Below are 20200 nucleotides of genomic sequence, written 5' to 3'. Positions count from 1 at the left end.
TGAATGACACTTCTCAAGTTTTAGCCGTTTTAAAATAAAACGTTTTGACTATACTGTGTAAAACAGGGTCGAAATTAGCACATATTTGCCGTAAATTCATTGCATACAGTTTTTTTGGCCATCTTTTTTTCTCCTTTGGGAAATTGTCAAATTCTCTCATAAACAAGTGCCTTTACCTTCATATCTGAATCCCTATGAACGGCATTATTCATTGTTTGCACGATTTAGAATTTGCCTCCGGATATTTTCTTTTGTCCACAAGTGACATCTCATTGATAAAGCCACTCACTGGAAACGAAGAACTGTAATTACTGACTAGCTTATTCTGTCAATCTTTAACTGACACAAGTAACAAAATAAAGGACATTAAGCCATGTATTTAAACCGAACACCAACTTTATTATAATTCCACAAATCTAATATGTTCATCAAAAGGATTCCATAAGCTGTCAGAAACTTGGAAGGTTATATTGAGGAAAATGAGCTGAGATCATAAAAGAACTTTATCTTCATTACAGTTCGATGGCTAAAAGGTGTTCTGTGACTTTGAGATCATTGGTGTTCAGTTAATTTTGTGTAATATGTGTAAAATTATATAAATGTGCATGTGGTAAGAGCGCCTTTGTGTGTGTGTGTGCGCGTGCGTGTGTACCTGTAACACCTTATTCCCTAAAAAGATTTGGTAGTTGAAACTCTGCTTCTCGAACCCCATAACTTAAACCCACTAGGTTAGAATCTTGTACTTGAAACTTTTCTCAAAACGTTACTACTTGAATCCCATAACTAAATCCCATTGTGTTAGAAACATGTAAATCAAACTTCTCTCAAAACTTTGCTACTTAAACCCCATAACTAAATCTCATTAGGTTAGAAACATGTAATTCTATAGTTTGTCTCGACTTCTGTGCTCCATTGTCAAATCCAAAATGGCACCTACAATATCCCTCAAGCGATCCAGGCAACTGTCTTTATGTTTTACACATTGAATTACTATCGACTTGTTGTTCTTTAAAATTTTTGCTGTTTCACATGAGTTGTTCTGTCATTTGTTTATTTTCCCAATGACGGGGATAACAAGAAGTTGTGTGGAGTCATAAATGACCACTTCCGATAAGCTTATTGCTAGTTATAGGATAGTCGCTTGAGAGCTGAGGCGCGTTTGGAAAGACCTTCACTCGTCATCTTCAGCCATGCCGGCGTTTTCTTCTATTTCTTCGAGCTCCCTCACTTCCTTTTCGGCGTCTTCTACCATATCGACGTCTTCTGCCATGTCTTCCAGCTCCCTGGTCTCCTGCTCGATCTCGGCTGCCTCCTCCAAATCCAACAAGACGTCGCGTAAGTCTTGCAGGGTCTCCCTCGCCTCAACCATACGTTTGGAAGCTGCAAAAATATCATTCTTATTGAAGTCACAAAAGTACATTTACACAACTTGATTGATACCTTAACTTCAAATAAATGCATAGACATACTAGCTAAACGCTTAAGGAAGCCAGGAATAATAAAGGACTATCTATAAAAAACAGAAATTAGAAAAAAATGGAAAAGAAGGCCAGCTACACGCTCCCAGCCAGTACCTACAAACAACCTGGAAGTTAAAGTATGCGCATTCTAGGACCAGTAGTTTATATTACATGCGTTGTTAAGTTTATTCTGATTGATTTGTTGCAGGACTCCCTTGGAAATGATTTGTTGACAACTAAAGGGACCATCATTTAAAACTGATGGAGAAAAAATAAAATAAAACTAGAGTTCGACGAACACATCCCTTCGCCAAATAATCATGCCTTTTTTCAAAACTTTAAGGTCATTCATGTATTACTAAATAGTACGTACCCCAGTAGCAAATGACTGCATAAATGTGTGTTCCCTTACAAACCCAACTTAAAATCACCAACGGATAGGTTACCCTAATCTCGAACCAGGTCCACGGTGCGTAATGTATAGTATCAAACTCTCCGGTGCCCGTTTGACTCCATTGGCCAGCTTTGATACTATCTTATGGCACCGTAGGATCTGCTTGGAGATTAAGGTTACCCCGCGGATAAAGGTTAACTTGGCATTAATGCTCCAACCTTGAATCCGATCGTACATGTTGCCAATAGATACAGTCTTTTTCTCCTCATCAGTACAGATCTTGCTTATCAGATAGCAGTCGCGGCGTGTGCTGTACTGGAATGACTTGCAGGCAGAGTTGTCACAGCACGCTTGAGCACAGGCCTCGGCAGAACTAGCTGTCGGTCTGCCTACGAGATTCTCATATCCCGGACAATGTTTTCCGGGGACGTGGCGAAACGCTGATAGTCCACAACCTTGGGGAATAGACAATAGTAAACCTTGAACCTAGAGCGTGGACATCAAGGATGTCATCATGGGTCACAATGGATTCAATAGATAATGGTATTGGCTTGAAATATTTCATACTACATATATAGAATATATCATAAGAAATAAGCCCTCCAATATTGGGATGTGAAAACGTTTGTCACAATTGCAAATAATTTACTTTACTTTGGGAACCAGTTCTGTACATGCAGGGTAGGCGGTTAGAATCACTCACAAAGGGAAGGTCCCCTATTTTCTATGCGTGTGGGTTCTAAACCTTATTCAGACGGGTGTTTTTTTTTTTGGGGGGGGGGGGGTTCTGAGGTCTGCAACAACTTTAAAGTCGCATCACTTTTTGGATTCCCAGAGGATGCAATCCATATAACCAAATCAATATGGCCAAATCAAGAAATAAAAGTGCGATTACAGTGCAGTACTGGAATATGAACGTACCGTGCACCAGAAAATCGTCCTGCAAGCCGATTTTAGCTTCTCATGAATAAATAAATAAATAAATAATAATAATAAAAAAAAAAGTAGTTTCGGGTCAAGACCTTAAACGTACATTGTGAAATGTCCATCCTCGCAATGGGTGATTTTGTTTTCAAATTCAGTTTTGGAACAGTCCATTTTTGTATAAGGAGAAGGGCGGAGTGAAAATTGCTGAATTAGCTCATAAGCAAATACCGGCCTTTCTAGTTTACATATGCACTGATAGCATGTCCTTACCTTGGCCTCTCGCCGTGTCCGCCAGTAACACCAGGAAAAGGGTCAAACAGGCCCAACGGTGATCCATTCTGTCCACCCGCTGCAAAACAAACCGTAAAAGTCTTGAAATTTTTTACGCACATTTCAAGTAAAACAAAGAAAGAAATTGTTAAGTTTCATAAGTAAACAACCACTCCAAGAAAGCAACAAGTGACCGCAGATAACATACTCTGTGGCGTAATTATCTTTCTATGTCGGTTGTGTTGTCATCTTCGGTGTGTGACAGTGTGTTATTTCGCATACAGAACACATCACATCGACTTATACCAAAAAAACTTACTGAAAAGCTAACGTACTTATTACTATCACATGTAAAACGCATCAACAGCAAAATCAGCGTCTCAAAAGAACAACACCAAATGAAAAACATTGAAATTATCAGGGATACCCCAAACAGTTGGTCCACGACGTCAGCTGAAGTCGTTATACTCCTGTCACATTATCCACGATTTTCCGGCGTATCGATGGAAAATCGGCCATATTTGAGATCGACAGAGTGTTGCGCATATTTTTTTACCTTCAAACCGTCCCTGTAATATCATCTAAGCCATACATTGTATCTTGTACAATTGTTGTGCAATAAAGTTATTATTGTAAGCGAGGCTCGGGGGATTGCCGAAGAATCGTCGTCCGATCGATTTTCGCCAAATGTGACAGGGGTATTACATCACACATAATACGAATAACATCTGTTTACCCTTAATTACATCTGTAACTTTCTCCGCATCAGGTACAACAATATATAATACGCCGATGAAACACTGATAACCATAGAAAAGCTGACAACATGCATGCTGAAAGCAGCAGAGAAATCACGCAACATCTGCTTGGCAATATCCAATTATTGCAACGCCTAACACCTATACCAGGTCAAAGTATGTACTTGTTTATTATGGTAGCAGAACACAGTTTTTCGCCTATGGGGATTTCTATAGTTAAGGACCCCAAAGTGAGGTGGTTCGACGACTAAAAAAATATACCAGGGTGCAAAAGTAATGAACAAGAATTCAATATGTTGGAGTTCAGGGTAGAATCTACAAGATATGTGAAAATGAGCATAAGTTTGTCTGCTCGTTTTCCCAGAAAGAACACTTTGAAATGACCCCAGCGGAGGTCACCATACTGCAGCCGACTCACGGAAGTAGCGGAAACCGGATTCGTGCGCGAAATTCTACCCAGCCAAACAAACATCGTAACCCAACTCATATGGCCTCAAAACTTACATATTCCTCTACTATCCAGCACAGTTTCCGACTCGCTGACGTGCACAGAAAAATTTCTATGGCTTTTCAAGAACTGCGACGCCCTATTTTGTGCCCGACCTACTTATGTCCACGGGAGTCGCCCATAAATACTATGTTATGCGACCTTATAACACTGGCGCTGGCCAATGGCAATGCATTGCGCTAGCAAGTCAGAGTCAATCACCTGTTCAGGGATTCCTCTACCGCGACAGCAGTTCTTGCATTAGACAACACATAACTGCTTGGAGATAAGCTGATTACCAAACGCCGAAACCACATTACTTGCTCTACAACACCGAATATATAGGGGTGATTTTTAAAAAAAATTACATCGATTATATATAACAACAGCTACCACGAAATAAAAGAACGTGCATCATCGCGCAACTAAGTACTAAGTACATACGAAACCAAACCACATACGAATGCGGCAAACGGAATATAGAAATATAGGTGAGAACACTCAAGACATAGACCGACTACAATACCCGGAGGTTACCCTCCAGTCACAGTCACACTGTCATAAAAAGTCCTCGGAGGTCCAAACTTTTTCTCGCTTCTTCCAGAAGTACCTACTATTGAAAACCTCAACTGGCCAGGTTTGTCCGCGGACCGGAATTTATTTCGTACCCGAAGTTGTCTCGTAATTGGCTTATTTTCTGTAGTCTCTGTGTAGTGGGCGTGCCAAGCCACACCCATGTCATTACATCCGATTTTATCTACTCCTCCGAGGCCAGTTGTTTTTTGTCCGAATTTGTCCACAATTTTCTTCCAATTTACATCATGAATAACTGAATGACTAAATAATTGATAAAAGGCCACACCCGCCCCTCCGAAGCCAGTTGATTTTTTTTCTTTTTGCCAGAAGTCAATAAAGTTTCTTTAAACATACCAACTTCGTTAAAAGCTTAGACTAAGGCATATCCCTATATAATAAATTCCTTACACCTCCAGTCTTAAAGTTTGTTCACTACGTGTATGCAGGTGAGCCATGAGTGCTGTTCAGTATAATTATATTAGTCTTGTCTGTCAACGGCATATTTAGCAAAAGAAATGCATGTTTTACAGGCGATTTTACATGTTCTCTTAACAATGCTTTTAGGCATTTATGCAACCTTCCTAAAGGTGGGTTTACACCTGCGTATATTTTCATGCCGCATGAGTTCCGTTTTGACATTTTTCGACATTTTGACTGATTTCTTCAATACGCGGCCGCACGCACAAGTCGCACCTCTATCGCATCTGAATCGTCTTTAGAAAGTTTCACGTACGCAGGCAAACGAAAATATACGCCCAGTTCGCCTGATAGTTTTGGACATGCACAAAACTATCATTCGTACGCAGTTTGGTGCCCAAAACGTTATGGATGCGCAATACAGTGGTCCCACGTCGGTCGATTGCGCTATGAAGACGCTACATGTTTGCACTTTATACGCAGTAATACGCGGAAATCGCGGTATTGCGAGTACATAGCGTTCTTACAGCGCAGACACAACGCACCATGAGCGACCGTATAACGAATGCACACATAGATCACGATTTAGTACCGTGCGTTCTGCGATCGCTTTGCGCATACTACGCGTACTGATAGCGTGATCGACGCACACTCCAGATTTGGAATAAATACGAAGTGCATCTGAGTCCAGACAAAAAAATCATCTCAAGATGTATATAACTTTATTGCACAACAATTGTTTGAGGTACAAAGTATGGCATCTACATAACTACAGTGCTATAACTTAACTTAACTAATACAGGAGTTGTAGCATGGGATACGTTTCTTACAATCATTGGAGGCTTTTACAATCATTTGGGGAATTTCTAATGTCTAAACATTCTTTGATATATTTTCCTATATCTGCCATGCAGGGATTGTCACATATCATTATGTATTTGAATTTGCACTTCAGGTCCATTTGGATAAATCCTTGTGTACAAAATGACAGCCTTCTGTATAGAGAATTGCGTATATCGGAATATTTGGGACATACAACCATAAAGTGATATTCGTCTTCTATTAGCTCTGGACAGAATGGACAAATCCTCTGGTCGATAGGGATTTTTTGGAATCTTCCGGTTTATGATGTCAGATCCAGGCCAGGACCGACGAATTTGTACCGGGGGTATGGAGAGATGGTCACAACTTGCAGGACATCATGAATGCAGGACACTGGTCCCAACAGAGCCTCCAGGGACGGGAAGATGTAGAGGAACCTGCTCAAGCACTTATTTATTTATTTATTAAACTTTACAGAAAAAGTTCTGCAAGGTGTAGGTAACAGGATATACCTTTACATGACCCACACCTCCAGCAACAGTTAAAATCATAACAATAAACAATAGAGAAAGGGCAAATAAAAACAAAGAACTTTACATAGAGATATTCTAACAAAAAACGGCAAGATACGAAACAATACCCAAACGAAACAACAATAGAAGGGATCAGATAAACTAAGGTTAACAAACAAATGAGAATGATGTAACTAAAGGTTGACCACACATTTAGATGTGCATCCGATCAGCACTTGGAACAATGGGTCCAAGTGCTTATTAGATAGACATCAAAATGTGTGGCCAAAAGAGAGAAGTAATGATCAATAACGGACTGCTTAAAACGATTGGTTGAGAATGTTGGATTTAGCCGAAGTTTTCTAATTTCAGGTGGTAAGGAGTTCCATATGTAGACGATTCTGTTAAAATAGGAGTACTGAAAGTTTGTAGTGAGACATTTACCAGGGATAAGTTTAGCTTGTGAATGTGCTCTTAAAAGGGGATGTGGGAGATTTAGAAAGTTGTCAATATTAATATCCTATCATATAAGTCCTAGTAAGCACTTATATAAAAAACATAGATCTAGTATTTCTCGTCGTTAGGACAGAGGTAAGATTGAACAATGTATTAATCTCGTCTTGTAGTCTGCTGTGTAATCATTAAGAATATACTTGGAGGCAGGTCTTTGAACTTTTTCGACTGAGGAAATGAGGTTGTGCGTATAGGGTGACCAAACGACAGAGCAGTACTCAAGTCTGCTTCTGACTAAAGTGAGATATAGCATTTTTTTTACCTTTACAGGGGCATTGAAACCTACAGATCTTTTTAAAAAGCTGAATTTGCTCTCGAAATGATATTATGTACATGAGAATCGAAAGTTAAATTCCACGTAGCTAATACCCCTAAGTCGGTAAATTCAGGAACAGACTCGAGGACCGTGTCATTCATTTTGTACGTAAAAGTAATAGGATTTCTAGATCTGCTTATCCTGAGAATTTTACATTTGTCAGGATTAAAATTCATTTGCCAAGTATTAAAATTCATTTGCCAAGTATTAATTTGGGTCAATTTGTGTGACACACGTGCCATTTTGTGTAACAGATATTTGACTTAATTTGCTGATAATGGCACATTTTGTGTGTAGAACCACATGATATAAAGGTGCAATATAGAGCCATATTACAACTTTGAAAGAGGGCGTAAGGTTTCATAATTGTTTAATTTACGTGTTTGATAAAGATCTTGAATACGTTTTGTGGTGTGTATGGGTGTGATTTTTATAGTAGTTGAAATACTAAGATGATAGGGGAAATCATTAAGGACAAAGTGAAAACAAACACAATCTTAACAGTGCACATAACTTCTTAAGGTAAATGATGGCCCGCATTACTGTAAAAGCACAGTGTCACTGCTTCACTGCTTCGCAAATGAATAAAAAAAACCTCTTCACTGTTTACTTGTCAATGTTCTACTTGCACTGCCTGTAAACAAAAGCATACGTAGTACAAAGGGTTCCTCTAACAAAAATACTCTATTGGCAATGCTCGCAAACAAAAGTATATGTAACAGAAACTGTTCCTCTGACACACCTGAAATGCGTTTGGAATGCAGTTACCACCAGGTGCGTCAGGCATGCGGTCGGTAGACGTTGTGTGCGTCCGGGAAACGCCCAACATACTTACCCCATACGAATCTATTCGCAGTACGGAAAATTTTGTTGCGCATTTCAGTTGCAATCATACGCATCTCATGCGAAATGAAAACGCTGAAGTCGTAATTCAAACGCCAGATGGGCTCGACGTACAATTTAATTTATTCCAAAAAAATCCAAATGTTGGGCGTTCGGCCGCGTATTGACAAAATTTCATGCGGAAATCATGCGCACTTGAAAATATACGCAGGTGTAAACCCACCTTTAGGCCCCCTTTTCACTGGGTGGCGATCGCGCTGCGCTCTCACTACGACCTACATATGATACCTGTAACCTTCGCTTTCACACTGGGTATATCATACAAAACGTAAAGTGTAAAAAGAGTTCCTTGAGCGATCTGTAAAATTTTAGGTCGCAGAGAGAGCGCGGCGAGAGCACCATCCTAGTGGAAAGGGGGTATTATCACTTGGATTTCAACGGCACGCGCGGTTTCTTTGTTTTTTAGACCTGTCACTCACACAGCCACATAAACCCATCACCTGTATTTACTAGTCTCTACCAGACTCCGGATCGCTGGAAAATTCGTAGTAATGGCACAAATAGAGGAGTAAGCCGACCAGAGGAATATATCCGGCCTGGGAACAGCACGAGATTCATTTATGGCTTATATATGATCTGAACTCCGAAGCTACTGTCTTTGTGCAGAAAATGAGCGGATTAGTTTTATAGCCTTTCATCAAACCGACAGTCGACAGACTCCGACGATCGCGAGCTGTTCCCTGGCCGGTTATATTCCTCTCTATTTGTTCCATTTCTACGATTTTCCAGCGATCCGGAGTCTGGTAGAGACTATGTATTTACAACCAAGCAGATACTAGTGGACCTGACCCAACCAAAAAAAAACAGCATCAGCCTTCAGTGTCAAGTTCAAACATAAGGAGATAAAAATTCATACCTGACCATCAGGACACCACACCAACCCATGTACCAAATAGCAACACAATGGCACCTTGCGTTCTGGAGATACAGCGCACGTGCCGTGCCCGCACAAAAGGTAACCAGCAGTGTCAAGTTCAGTGTCGCACCAAGAGCGACAAAATCAAAATTGAGAATTAGGCAACCACCACCCACACATGTGCCAAATATCATTGTACCCGCACCATCCGTTCAGAAGATACAACGACGGAAAAAACCCTTCCGGACACATAATTTGACCTGCCGTGTCAAGTTAAAACGCAACAAGGCTCAAAATGAATCCTTATACCCCCTTTCCACTAGGACGGCGCTCTCACGGCGCTCTCTCTGCGACCTCAAATTGGGAAGAGCGCGATGAGAGCGCAGTGGGATCGCCAAGGTCGCCATGGGAGCGCGCAGAGAGCGCAGTGGGAGCGCCATGGTCGCCATGGTCGCCATCACCACCGCGACTGTTTTGAACCTGCTCAAAACAGTCGCCGTGAGAGCGCCGTGGACGGCGATCCAACGGTGGAGCGCGCAGCGAGCGCCGTGAGCGCCAAGAGAGCGCACAGCGAGCGCGGTGAGCGCAATAGGTCTCAACCGTGCTTTATGATACCAATTTAGCTAGGACGGCGCTCTCACCGCGCCCTCTCTGCGCTCTCAACTGCAGTTTGTGAAGAATTATATTTGACATAGACAGAAAGCGGAGAAATGTCCAAAATGTACCGGTGATGAACAATTCAACAAACCGAGTTGGAATAAGCAAGGTTTAAAAAACAAAGGTTTATCATTTTTCAACTTATTTTTTAATTTCAACATGATGACATTAGGTTTTCTTGCTCTCCATCTGTACATTTAGATCATTTAAGTCCCATTTTCAATAAATTGAAGTGTTTCAGTGTCGTATGATTTACACTGATAAAGTGGCATGATAAAGAAATTATGCTGAACAAGCAACATGACAGATTTAAGAAAAAAACAGCAAGACAAACGTGTATATTTCAGTCTGAGTGACTGTACAGTGACCAAAATTGGATTTGATTACAGCCTTGATTTTATACTTTGAATGTTATGTAACACGTAAAAGGATGACTTCAAAGATACCAAAATACACTAAACGTCAAAAGATTCGTTCTTTATCTCTGAAATTCGTTGAGTAATCTTTCGAACCTTTGCTAGCTCATAAAAAGATGCTGACATTTGAGTTTTTCGTCGCGGTGAGAGCGCGCTGGGGTCGCCGGAGAGATTCCACTAGAGCAGCTTTTTCCGGCGTCGCGGCGCTCTCACGGCGCTCTGGCCAATTTTCCATCGCAGGGAGAGCGCCGTGAGAGCGCCGTCAAGTGGAAAGGGGGCCTAAGCAACAGGCAACAACCCCCCACCCATACACCAAAAATCCTAGCCTTTGTGCCATTCGTCCAGGAGATACAGCGCTGAAAACACCCCGCAAAAAATGCACTCTTCAATGTCAAGTTCAAACACCAAGAGGCCCAAAATCAAACCTGAACGACAGGCAATAACCCCCCACCCATGTACCAAAAGTCATCACGATCGCACAGTTCGCTCTGGAAATACAGCGCCAAAAAGCCCCAGCTTCCACATATTCCCACGCTCCTGAAAACCAAACCTACGTTACATTCAGGCAATAAATGTAATCTTGATTAGATACTCCCAACGAACATAAGATCATATATCATCGTGTTTGTCAGATAGAACAACGGAATTTTGTCACCTGCTGTCTATGTGTGAACATCTGTGAATGCAGGTTTTGTTTCTAGACTTAAATTTTGTGTAAAGCTAAGACTCGCAGCTGTACTAGGTTAGGGTGCCTGGCTAAATGTTTAGTAGTCAGGTTAGGTACCACGTTGCGATGACTGGTAGGGTTAAGGGGCTTAACTGCATGGGGTTTGGCCCAGAGGTCCTAGGTTAGAATCCAGCCATACTACCGATCTCGTGTCCTTAGAAAATGCACTAAACACGACTTTTATCACTCAACCCAGGTGTAAAAGTTGGAACCTGACTTCGTTGTTCTTTAGACACGGTGGACACAGTGCAAATACGTGCTGTCTACGTGCCAAAACGCGGGCAATCTTTTGGGATCCGTAAGTGGTTAGTACCGCCTCCGTACAACCTCGTAGGGAATCGGACGGGTTTTGGAGCACGCAGACACGCCGTAGAACTTTCATTCATTTTCATTCATTCGTCCCATAGCCTTTTAATCAGCCGTAGGTTGATTAATTAGCCGTAGGGGCAGCACAACATGTTATGCTGTATCAACAGGCATTTTAGTCCCCTGGCGGCGCCTATCTCCTCTCCGGGGCGTGGAAAGTCGTGTAAAGTGCCTTTCCCAAGGGCACAAGATCGGTGGCACGACAGACGGATTCGAACCCGCAACCTCTCGGTGCAGATCCGAACATGCTACCACTGCGCCACGCGGTCCCACAACGTAGAACTTAAATTTATTACGTGCAGGCAAAACTTTGTGTGCCATCGGGCTGCGGATTCGCCCACGTACGGCGGGTTGTACAGGCGACGCATCTGCCCTGTACAGCCTGAATGTTTTCAGAAATACGTGGCGGACGTGGCCTAAAAAAACAAACAAAAACGTACGGACAAATTGCACGTACGACGGGTTGTGTCCTTAGCTTCTGGGACTACCTTTTACCTTTACGATAAGTGATATGGAACTGTCATATCCAATGCAACATGGCAAGGTTTGAGAGTGCGCCGATACTATGCAACAGGCGACGACTATGTAACGGCCTCAAACTGAAAAAAAGCGCCCAACGTAGAAAACCTTCAACACCCCTCCTACAAAATGGCAAGGTCCAAGCGACCATGATGCATAAATCCAGCTTCACGGTCGGCTAACCAAGGTCAGGCGTCTGGTTATCGTCAGGTAAGGGCGTTGCCATGGTGACAAACGTTGCCAAGACAACGAGTAATACCCTACCCTTGACTTTTACTGACACTATGGCTTTAGACACTAAAGTTTATTAGTAGTAATGGATTATGAGAACTTAGACAAAGTATTGCATGCCAGGATATTGTGTAGTGAACTATATGCTGACCTGGTCCTAAGTACTAGTTGATAATGCATGTATGTTTTAAGTAGTATACAGCTTTCGTTAGGAAAAAGTTTAAACGTTGTAAATCGAGAAATTTGATTTCTTTGATATTGCCCATGCGCCAGATTTGAAAGGATGGATAAATGAGAGTGTTAAGATACGTTTCAAAAGAGACTCCTAGCAGCTGTATGTAAAACTGCAACGAGTATATGATATTGGCCGACCCTCCATCAATTTTCTTCGGGTCATATAGGTTCGATTGTATGAATGACATCCACGCACTTATCAAGTTTTGGCCGTTTTAAAATAAAACGTTTTGACTATATATTGTGCGAAACAGGGTCGAAATTAGCACATATTTGCCGTAAATTCCTTGCATACAGTTTTTTTTGGCCATCTTTTTTCTCTTGGGAAATTGTCAAATTCTCTTATAAACAAGTGCTTTTACCTTCATATCTGAATCCCTATGGACACCATTATTCATTGTTTGCACGATTTAGAATTTGCCTCCGGATATTTTCTTTTGTCCACAAGTGACATCTTATTGATAAAGCCACTCACTGGAAACGAAGAACTGTAATTACTGACTAGCTTATTCTGTCAATCTTTAACTGACACAAGTAACAAAATAAAGGACATTAAGCCATGTATTTAAACCGAACACCAACTTTATTATAATTCCACAAATTTAATATGTTCATCAAAAGAATTCCATAAGCTGTCAGAAACTTGGAAGGTTATATTGAGGAAAATGAGCTGAGATCATAAAAGAACTTTAACTTCTTTACAAATCGATGGATAAGAGGTGTTCTGTGACTTTGAGATCATTGGTGTTCAGTTAATTTTGTGTAATATGTGTAAAATTATATAAATGTGCATATGGTAAGAGCGCTTTTGTGTGTGTGCGCGTGCGTGTGTACCTGTAACACCTTATTCCCTAAAAAGATTTGTTAGTTGAACCGCATAATTAAATCCAATTAAGTAAGAAACCTTTAATTCAAACATTTTTCAAAACTCTGCTTCTCGAACCCCATAAGTTAAACCCACTAGGTTAGAATCTTGTACTTGAAACTTTTCTCAAAACGTTACTACTTGAATCCCATAACTAAACCCCATTGTGTTAGAAACATGTAAATCAAACTTCTCTCAAAACGTTGCTACTTAAACCCCATAACTAAACTTTTTAGGTTAGAAACATGTAATTCTATAGTTTGTCTCGACTTCTGTGCTCCATTGTCAAATCCAAAATGGCACCTACAATATCCCTCAAGCGATCCAGGCAACTGTCTTTATGTTTTACACATTGAATTAATATCGACTTGTTGTTCTTTAAATTTTTTGCTGTTTCACATGAGTTGTTCTGTCATTTGTTTATTTTCCCAATGACGGGGATAACAAGAAGTTGTGTATGTGAGTCATAAATGACCAGTTCCGATAAGCTTATTGCTAGTTATAGGATAATCGCTTGAGAGTTGAGGCGCGTTTGGATGACTTTCACTCGTCATCTTCAGCCGCCATGCCGGCGTTTTCTTCTATTTCTTCGAGCTCCCTCACTTCCTTTTCGGCGTCTTCTGCCATATCGACGTCTTCTGCCATGTCTTCCAGCTCCCTGGTCTCCTGCTCGATCTCGACTGCCTCCTCCAAATCCAGCAAGACATCGCGTAAGTCTTGCAGGGTCTCCCTCGCCTCAACCATACGCTTGGAAGCTGCAAAAATATCATTCTTATTGAAATCACAAAAGTACATTTACACAACTTGATTGATACCTTAACTTCAAATAAATACATAGACATACTAGCTAAACGCTTAAGGAAGCCAGAAATAATAAAGGACATATCTATAAAAAACAGAAATTAGAAAAAATGGAAAAGAAAGCCTGCTACACGCTCCCAGCCAGTACCTACAAACAACCTGGAAGTTAAAGTATGCGCATTCTAGGACCAGTAGTTTATATTACATGCGTTGTTAAGTTTATTCTGATTGATTTGTTGCAGGACTCCCTTGGAAATGATTTTTTGACAACTAAAGGGACCATCATTTAAAACTGATGGAGAAAAAATAAAATAAAACTAGAGTTCGACGAACACATCCCTTCGCCAAATGATCATGCCTTTATTCAAAACTTTAAGGTCTTATTCATGTATTACTGAATAGTACGTACCCCAATATCAAATGACTGCATAAATGCGTTTTTTTGGGCAATTTTTGGCAATAAATTGACACTTTTGGCTCCCATACACTGGTTGTACAACCAAACGACCTAAAGTTTGGTAAAGGGGTGCACTAGATATTTATTTAAATGACCCATGTGTAATTCTTAGCATGAAACACATCGAAGTGATTTTTGTGGGCATTTTCTAATGGCGACAGGGGTCAATAACCTCAACGTTGTTGACCCCATTTGGAGGCTTTCTCAGATGGAGACCTGTAGGTCTATATAACTTAAATTAAAACGGTAACCAATCGTTAGCCTTAATCAATACCATGAGGCGGATTTGGCAGCCAATCAACGAGCCTGGTGTTGGTTGTAAGAGTCCATTCTTACACGGAGGGGTTAAGTTTTTTTTTATTCATCTTTGGACTGGTGATAATGTAAAGTCTTTTAGTGGCTGTATTTTTGGACGTATTTTGAAATTTTACATGGGGTGTTCTGAAAGAGTCCATTCTTGCACACACACACACACACACACAATGTGTGTTGGCATCCATCTGTCTCGGAAGACAAAGGTATGCAGACAGTTACTCGCCGCCGTGGGTTAGGTTAGGCGACCCGTCTGCCTGGCCTGCACGTGATAGTTTCTCGCCGTCGTGGCTTAGGCGACGCGTCTGCCTGGCCTGCACAACACACACACACACACTCACAATCATATATATATATATATATACATAAAACGAATTTTCTTGACGGAACCGCAGGTTCAGTTTTGTTGATACGGTATGCTGTCAATTTTGTCATCAAAATGTCACATTGAACAAGTTGTCATGCTTGTGTGATGTTGGTACTTACGGATGCAGGTAGAGCTCACTTCCAGGTACTTGTGCGTGCCCACACAAGGATCCCCGAACACGCTGTTGGAGGCCGACACAGAGCAAGTGGGCTTCCCCTGGCAGCTGGTCCTGACCCGAGTCAGGCTGGTGGAGCTGCGGCAGTTGGTGGTGCGGATGGGACCACTGGGGCAAAACGCCCCTGTGGTCCTGCCGTACAGGGCAGACACGATGTTGATCTGTTGTCCAGCAGGACAACTGATGCTCAGCCTTTGGTTTTCACACACGCGACGGGGCCCCGAGGGTCCTGCTACAAAGAATAGTCAAGAAAAGTCAACAACTGAAAGAGAATACACATTGAAAGATGCATGGCTCTGTTGCAAGCAAATTGCTAACTTGGCGCATCATGGTACTTTACTCTGATGTATGATATGTAGCGCTGAATGAAACGCAATCGTATTACCTTTTGCAATGACATGGATATCATAAATCTAGTTGTCACAGATCAGTACGAAGTCACCATATACCAAGTTTTCTATCAATCTTTTGGATAAGCTTCAGTACATATATTTATATTTCTGTATCTGCATCTACAAAGCCGGTATAACTGCCCTTCGGCGTAACACACCAGCTTCGCAGGCATGCGGCGCGGCAGCAGCTGGTTATATTACACTGAACGATCCGTCACCCCTAACCTTTGCACATCCATCTGCAAGCGTTCAATAAAACTATCCAGAGAAGATGCCCTTACCGTGCTTGGTGGTAACAAATTCCACTCCACAATAGTTCTGGGAAAGTACGAATTTTTGAGCACATCGATCCTAGGTTGGTAAATCTTGTACTTGAAGTCATGGCTGTTTCTTGTTATTTTATGAGCTGGTATTAGATACTCATTAGTCGGATAACGTGTTCGAGTGGTCTACAGGAAATACAGGTAAGTGAAACAGGTCTGTAGTTACTGGGGACCGCTCTATCTCCTTTTTTAACATGGCGCATATATTTGCATCTCTCCAGTCTCGGAGGATTTCTCCTGTGTCAAGCGATTGTTGGAAAATGTTAGTCAAAACAGGTGCGATTTCACTGGCTGTCATTTTGAGGAACCAAGGAGGTATTTGGTCTGGCCCGGATGCTTTGGACGGATTAAGGCCTTGCAACATTTTTTCTACAGCATAAGTAGAAATTTCTATTTGTTCAAAAGGAGGGGTGCAGGGGTGCCCAAGAGATGGCATGTCAGTGGTGTCTTCTTCTGTGAATACACTTTTAAACTGTGAACTGAGTGCTTCTGCTTTTTTTCTCACTGTCACTAATAATAGTGCTCCCCACCTTAAGAGTGGCTACTCTCAGGCCTTTTATGTATGACAAGAATGTTTTTGATTTGTCAGTTATATCTTCTCCCTGTATGTTTGCCACGTATTTTGAGTGTGCTGATCTTATGCTTTTCTGAACTCATTTTTTTACTTTCTGGTATTTGTTTTAGTCTTCCTAGCTTCTAAATAGAGTAAAACATAAAAAAGCAAGTGCCCAAATGAATGGATTTACTGAAACATTATTATGTGCAATTCATGTTTTGAGCAGAATGATAAAGATGATGATAAATGAATGATAAAGCAGCACCACTGCTGGTGGTGCTGCTAATATTCATATGGAACAAATGTAGCGATATGAGAGTGGTTTCTTCACGGTAAAAATGTTATTTTTCTTACATAGCTAACAGGTAACATTAACGCCTCTCCAACGTTTCAATGGACCGCTTGCCATCCTCCAGACATTACAGACTTTGCATGATGTACAAAATGACAGATAACCTGGTTGACGTACCATCTGATTAAATTATCTAATACCAGCTCAGAAACGAAACGAACAAGAACTAAGTTATATCGTCAGGTACCAGAGTTACCGACATGGCATCATTCCAGTGTCGACATGTCAAAACAAAGGGGTAACCATTATCCGCCGTTTTCAAAAGCAGGTTATTTATCGAAAAATAAATTGTTTCAAACTGTTTTTTCTTAAAATCTTGCAGTCTGAATAAATGTCGTAGACTTAAAATCACCAACTGATATAGGTTACCCCGCGGATAAAGGTGAACTTGGTATTAATGCTCCAACCTTGAATCCGATCGTACATGTTGCCAGCGGTCACAGATATTTTCTCCTCATCAGTACAGATCTTGTTTATCAGATGGCACTCGCTGTAACTGCTGAACTGGAATGATTTGCAGGCAGGGTTGTCACAGCACGCTTGAGCACAGGCCTCGACAGAACCAACTTGGGATCTGTCTACTACAAGTTCATCTCCCCGACAATGAGTTCCGGGGACGTGGCGAAACGCTGATAGTCCACAACCTTGGGGAATAGAAAATAGTACTTTCTTCAATACCTTCATACTACATATATACAGGGGTTAGAATTTATCATAAGAAATTGGACCTTTAATTGGGATGAAAACTTTATGGGCAGGTCTGTAACAATTGCAAGTAATTCACTTTACTTTGGGAACTAGTTTTGTACAAGGCAGGCGGTTATTACATGCTTGAAAAAAGCATGTACTGTTTCTGGTAGGGATCTTTGTGATTCCGGACCGATATCTCTAGAACCTCTGGATGGATTGCGATTTCCTTTGCTATGGGGATAGAGTGTGTGACCTATTGTGCTATTAAGTAGATTAGAAGTTTGCTGTTGTTTTGTGGTTCGTTTTTAAAAAATATTTACACCCCTTTTCCTGATATGGAGTGATCTGGCCTCATTCCCTCTGTCTCAACCTCCTTGGGGACAGCTAGCAGCTGTAACATGTGTTTTGAGTTTTCAGTAGCATGGGAGTGTGTGGAAGGGTCGTTTCCAGTGCTATATCTCCAGAACAGAACGTGTGATTTACCTCCATGAAAAATGGAGGTATAGTTTTTGGTGTGTCTCTGTGTGTGTCTGTTTGTGTTTCCACATATTTGTGGTCAGCATAACTTTAGAACCTGTTGATGGATTGTAATGATATTTGGTATTTGGGTAGGTGTTTGGAAGACGAAGGTCAAAGTCAATTTTGGATCCCCTGGTGTGTGACCTTGGTACTGCAACAGAACTTGGATTTTTGTATCTTTTGACATGGATATGCTATGGTCTTGATTTTTGGTGGCACATAGCTTGTGGTGTAAGGAAGAAGTGTTGTATGTTTGGGCCCTCTAGCAGCTTGCTCTAGAACTGCTGGAGCATTCTGGTCAAAATCTTCCAAGGAGCAAAAAAGAGCAACTGTGACCATCGCTGTCACCTCTGTATGGTGTGAACCATTATATACACATTGAGATACAATGTATGTGCCAGGTGCAGGTGTAACAATAGGAAATAGAAATGAAATGGTGAGGACACCAGAAAGGTGTAGTTTTGGATCTCACTGTTTACCATAGGTAGATATATAACTTAAGAACAATGATGGAATAATTTTGCCAAACGTCAAACCATATCAACCCCCACAACACACCATACGCACCATCACAAAACAAAATATTTCAAGCAGGTTTGAGTTTTCAGACTCTTGTTTAGCCTTGGGTTGACTTTTTTATGCCACAGGAAGACGAAAAGGTCCTTTTTTCTACAATTTTGTTTGGTTAAAAATTTAATGATGAAGATAAAAAAGGAAATACTACATGTGTTTTCTATATCATATTTGCTATATGATTTATGACATATGATAGCATAACCAAGCTGTTTTGTTTTGTTTAAAAGCATAAAATATGTAAAATACAGGTAGTAACAGTAATATCAATATAAAAAGATGTAAGGAAACGTGGTCACAGCATCATTCCACTGTACATTTTTACATTGTTGAAACTTGAAATGTACCTTGAAGAAATGTATGTAAGCTTACGATACAGAAAAAATGGAGTAACCTATATCCGTTGTATTTAAAAGTAAGTTACTTAGGAATAGTATCAATTAAACTGAGAGAGGTTTCAAACTGCAATATTTTGAATAAATTGTAGCTTTGATAACTGTCGTTGACTTGATATCCCTCCATACCCCGTTTACAAATACAATGGATATAGGTTACCCCGAGGATAAAGGTGAACTTGGTATTAATGCTCCAACCTTGAATCCGATCGTACATGTTGCCAATAGGTACAGTCTCTTTCTCCTCATCAGTACAGATCTTGCTTATCAGATGGCAGTCGCTGTAACTGCTGAACTGGAATGATTTGCAGGCAGGGTTGTCACAGCACGCTTGAGCACAGGCCTCGACAGAACCAACTTGGGGTCTGTCTACTACAAGTTCATCTCCCCGACAATGAGTTCCGGGGACGTGGCGAAACGCTGATAGTCCACAACCTTGGGGAATAGAAAATAGTACTTTCTTCAATACCTTCATACTACATATATACATGGGTTAGAATCTATCATAAGAAATTGGACCTTTAATTGGGACGTAAACTCTATGGGCAGGTTTGTCACAATTGCAAGTACAGTAATTCACTTTACTTTGGGAACTAGTTTTGTACAAGGCAGGCGGTTATAAAGTTTGTATAGAATATGCAAAATACAACAGTCTCAGAAGTCTCATTAATTATCGACAACAACCAAAACTCACAGTATTATTTACCAATTTACCATATTGAAACATCACTATGTGCAATGTATACAGGATGAATATGAAAGCAATGCACGAAGAATAAAAAAAGGTACTACCTGCTGATGCTTGTGGTCTTGCTTCTCCTGTGAAACACACGTATAGTTTATCAGAGTCAATTTTGTACAGTAGTCCATGAAAAGATAGGTCGGGTTCACTTTTATATGGCACAGGAAGACAAAAAGCTACACTTTTCTACAATTTTCTTTGGTTAAAAATTTAATGATGAATAAAAAAAGGAATTACTAAATATTTCATCTATATCATATTTGCTTTATGATTTAAGATTAGTTAGCAAAACCAAGGTGTTTGTTTTGTTTTGTTTAAAA

General features: G+C 40.8%; 2 protein-coding genes across 2 annotated transcripts in view; both read right to left on the bottom strand.

The window, feature by feature from the left end:
• Positions 1 to 20200, bottom strand: part of LOC118411113 — a 96415-nt gene that overhangs the window by 70706 nt on the left and 5509 nt on the right. Inside the window, exons 4-6 of the mRNA XM_035813148.1 lie at positions 19931 to 19957; positions 19337 to 19573; positions 17369 to 17605 (exon numbers count right to left, since the gene is read on the bottom strand). Coding sequence (XP_035669041.1) covers positions 17369 to 17605; positions 19337 to 19573; positions 19931 to 19957 — 501 coding nt within the window. The remainder of the gene's footprint in view (positions 1 to 17368; positions 17606 to 19336; positions 19574 to 19930; positions 19958 to 20200) is intronic.
• Positions 379 to 5048, bottom strand: LOC118412645. Its single transcript, XM_035815642.1, has 4 exons — positions 4911 to 5048; positions 3052 to 3130; positions 2073 to 2309; positions 379 to 1380 (listed from the first exon to the last, which is right to left on the bottom strand). Exons 1-4 carry the CDS (start codon positions 5031 to 5033, stop codon positions 1172 to 1174), a joined length of 648 nt encoding a protein of 215 aa, XP_035671535.1. The 5' UTR covers positions 5034 to 5048; the 3' UTR covers positions 379 to 1171.

The sequence above is a fragment of the Branchiostoma floridae genome, chromosome 3, assembly GCF_000003815.2.
Source record: "Branchiostoma floridae strain S238N-H82 chromosome 3, Bfl_VNyyK, whole genome shotgun sequence".
Taxonomy (NCBI): domain Eukaryota; kingdom Metazoa; phylum Chordata; class Leptocardii; order Amphioxiformes; family Branchiostomatidae; genus Branchiostoma; species Branchiostoma floridae.
This window is presented reverse-complemented; position numbering and strand designations above follow the sequence as displayed.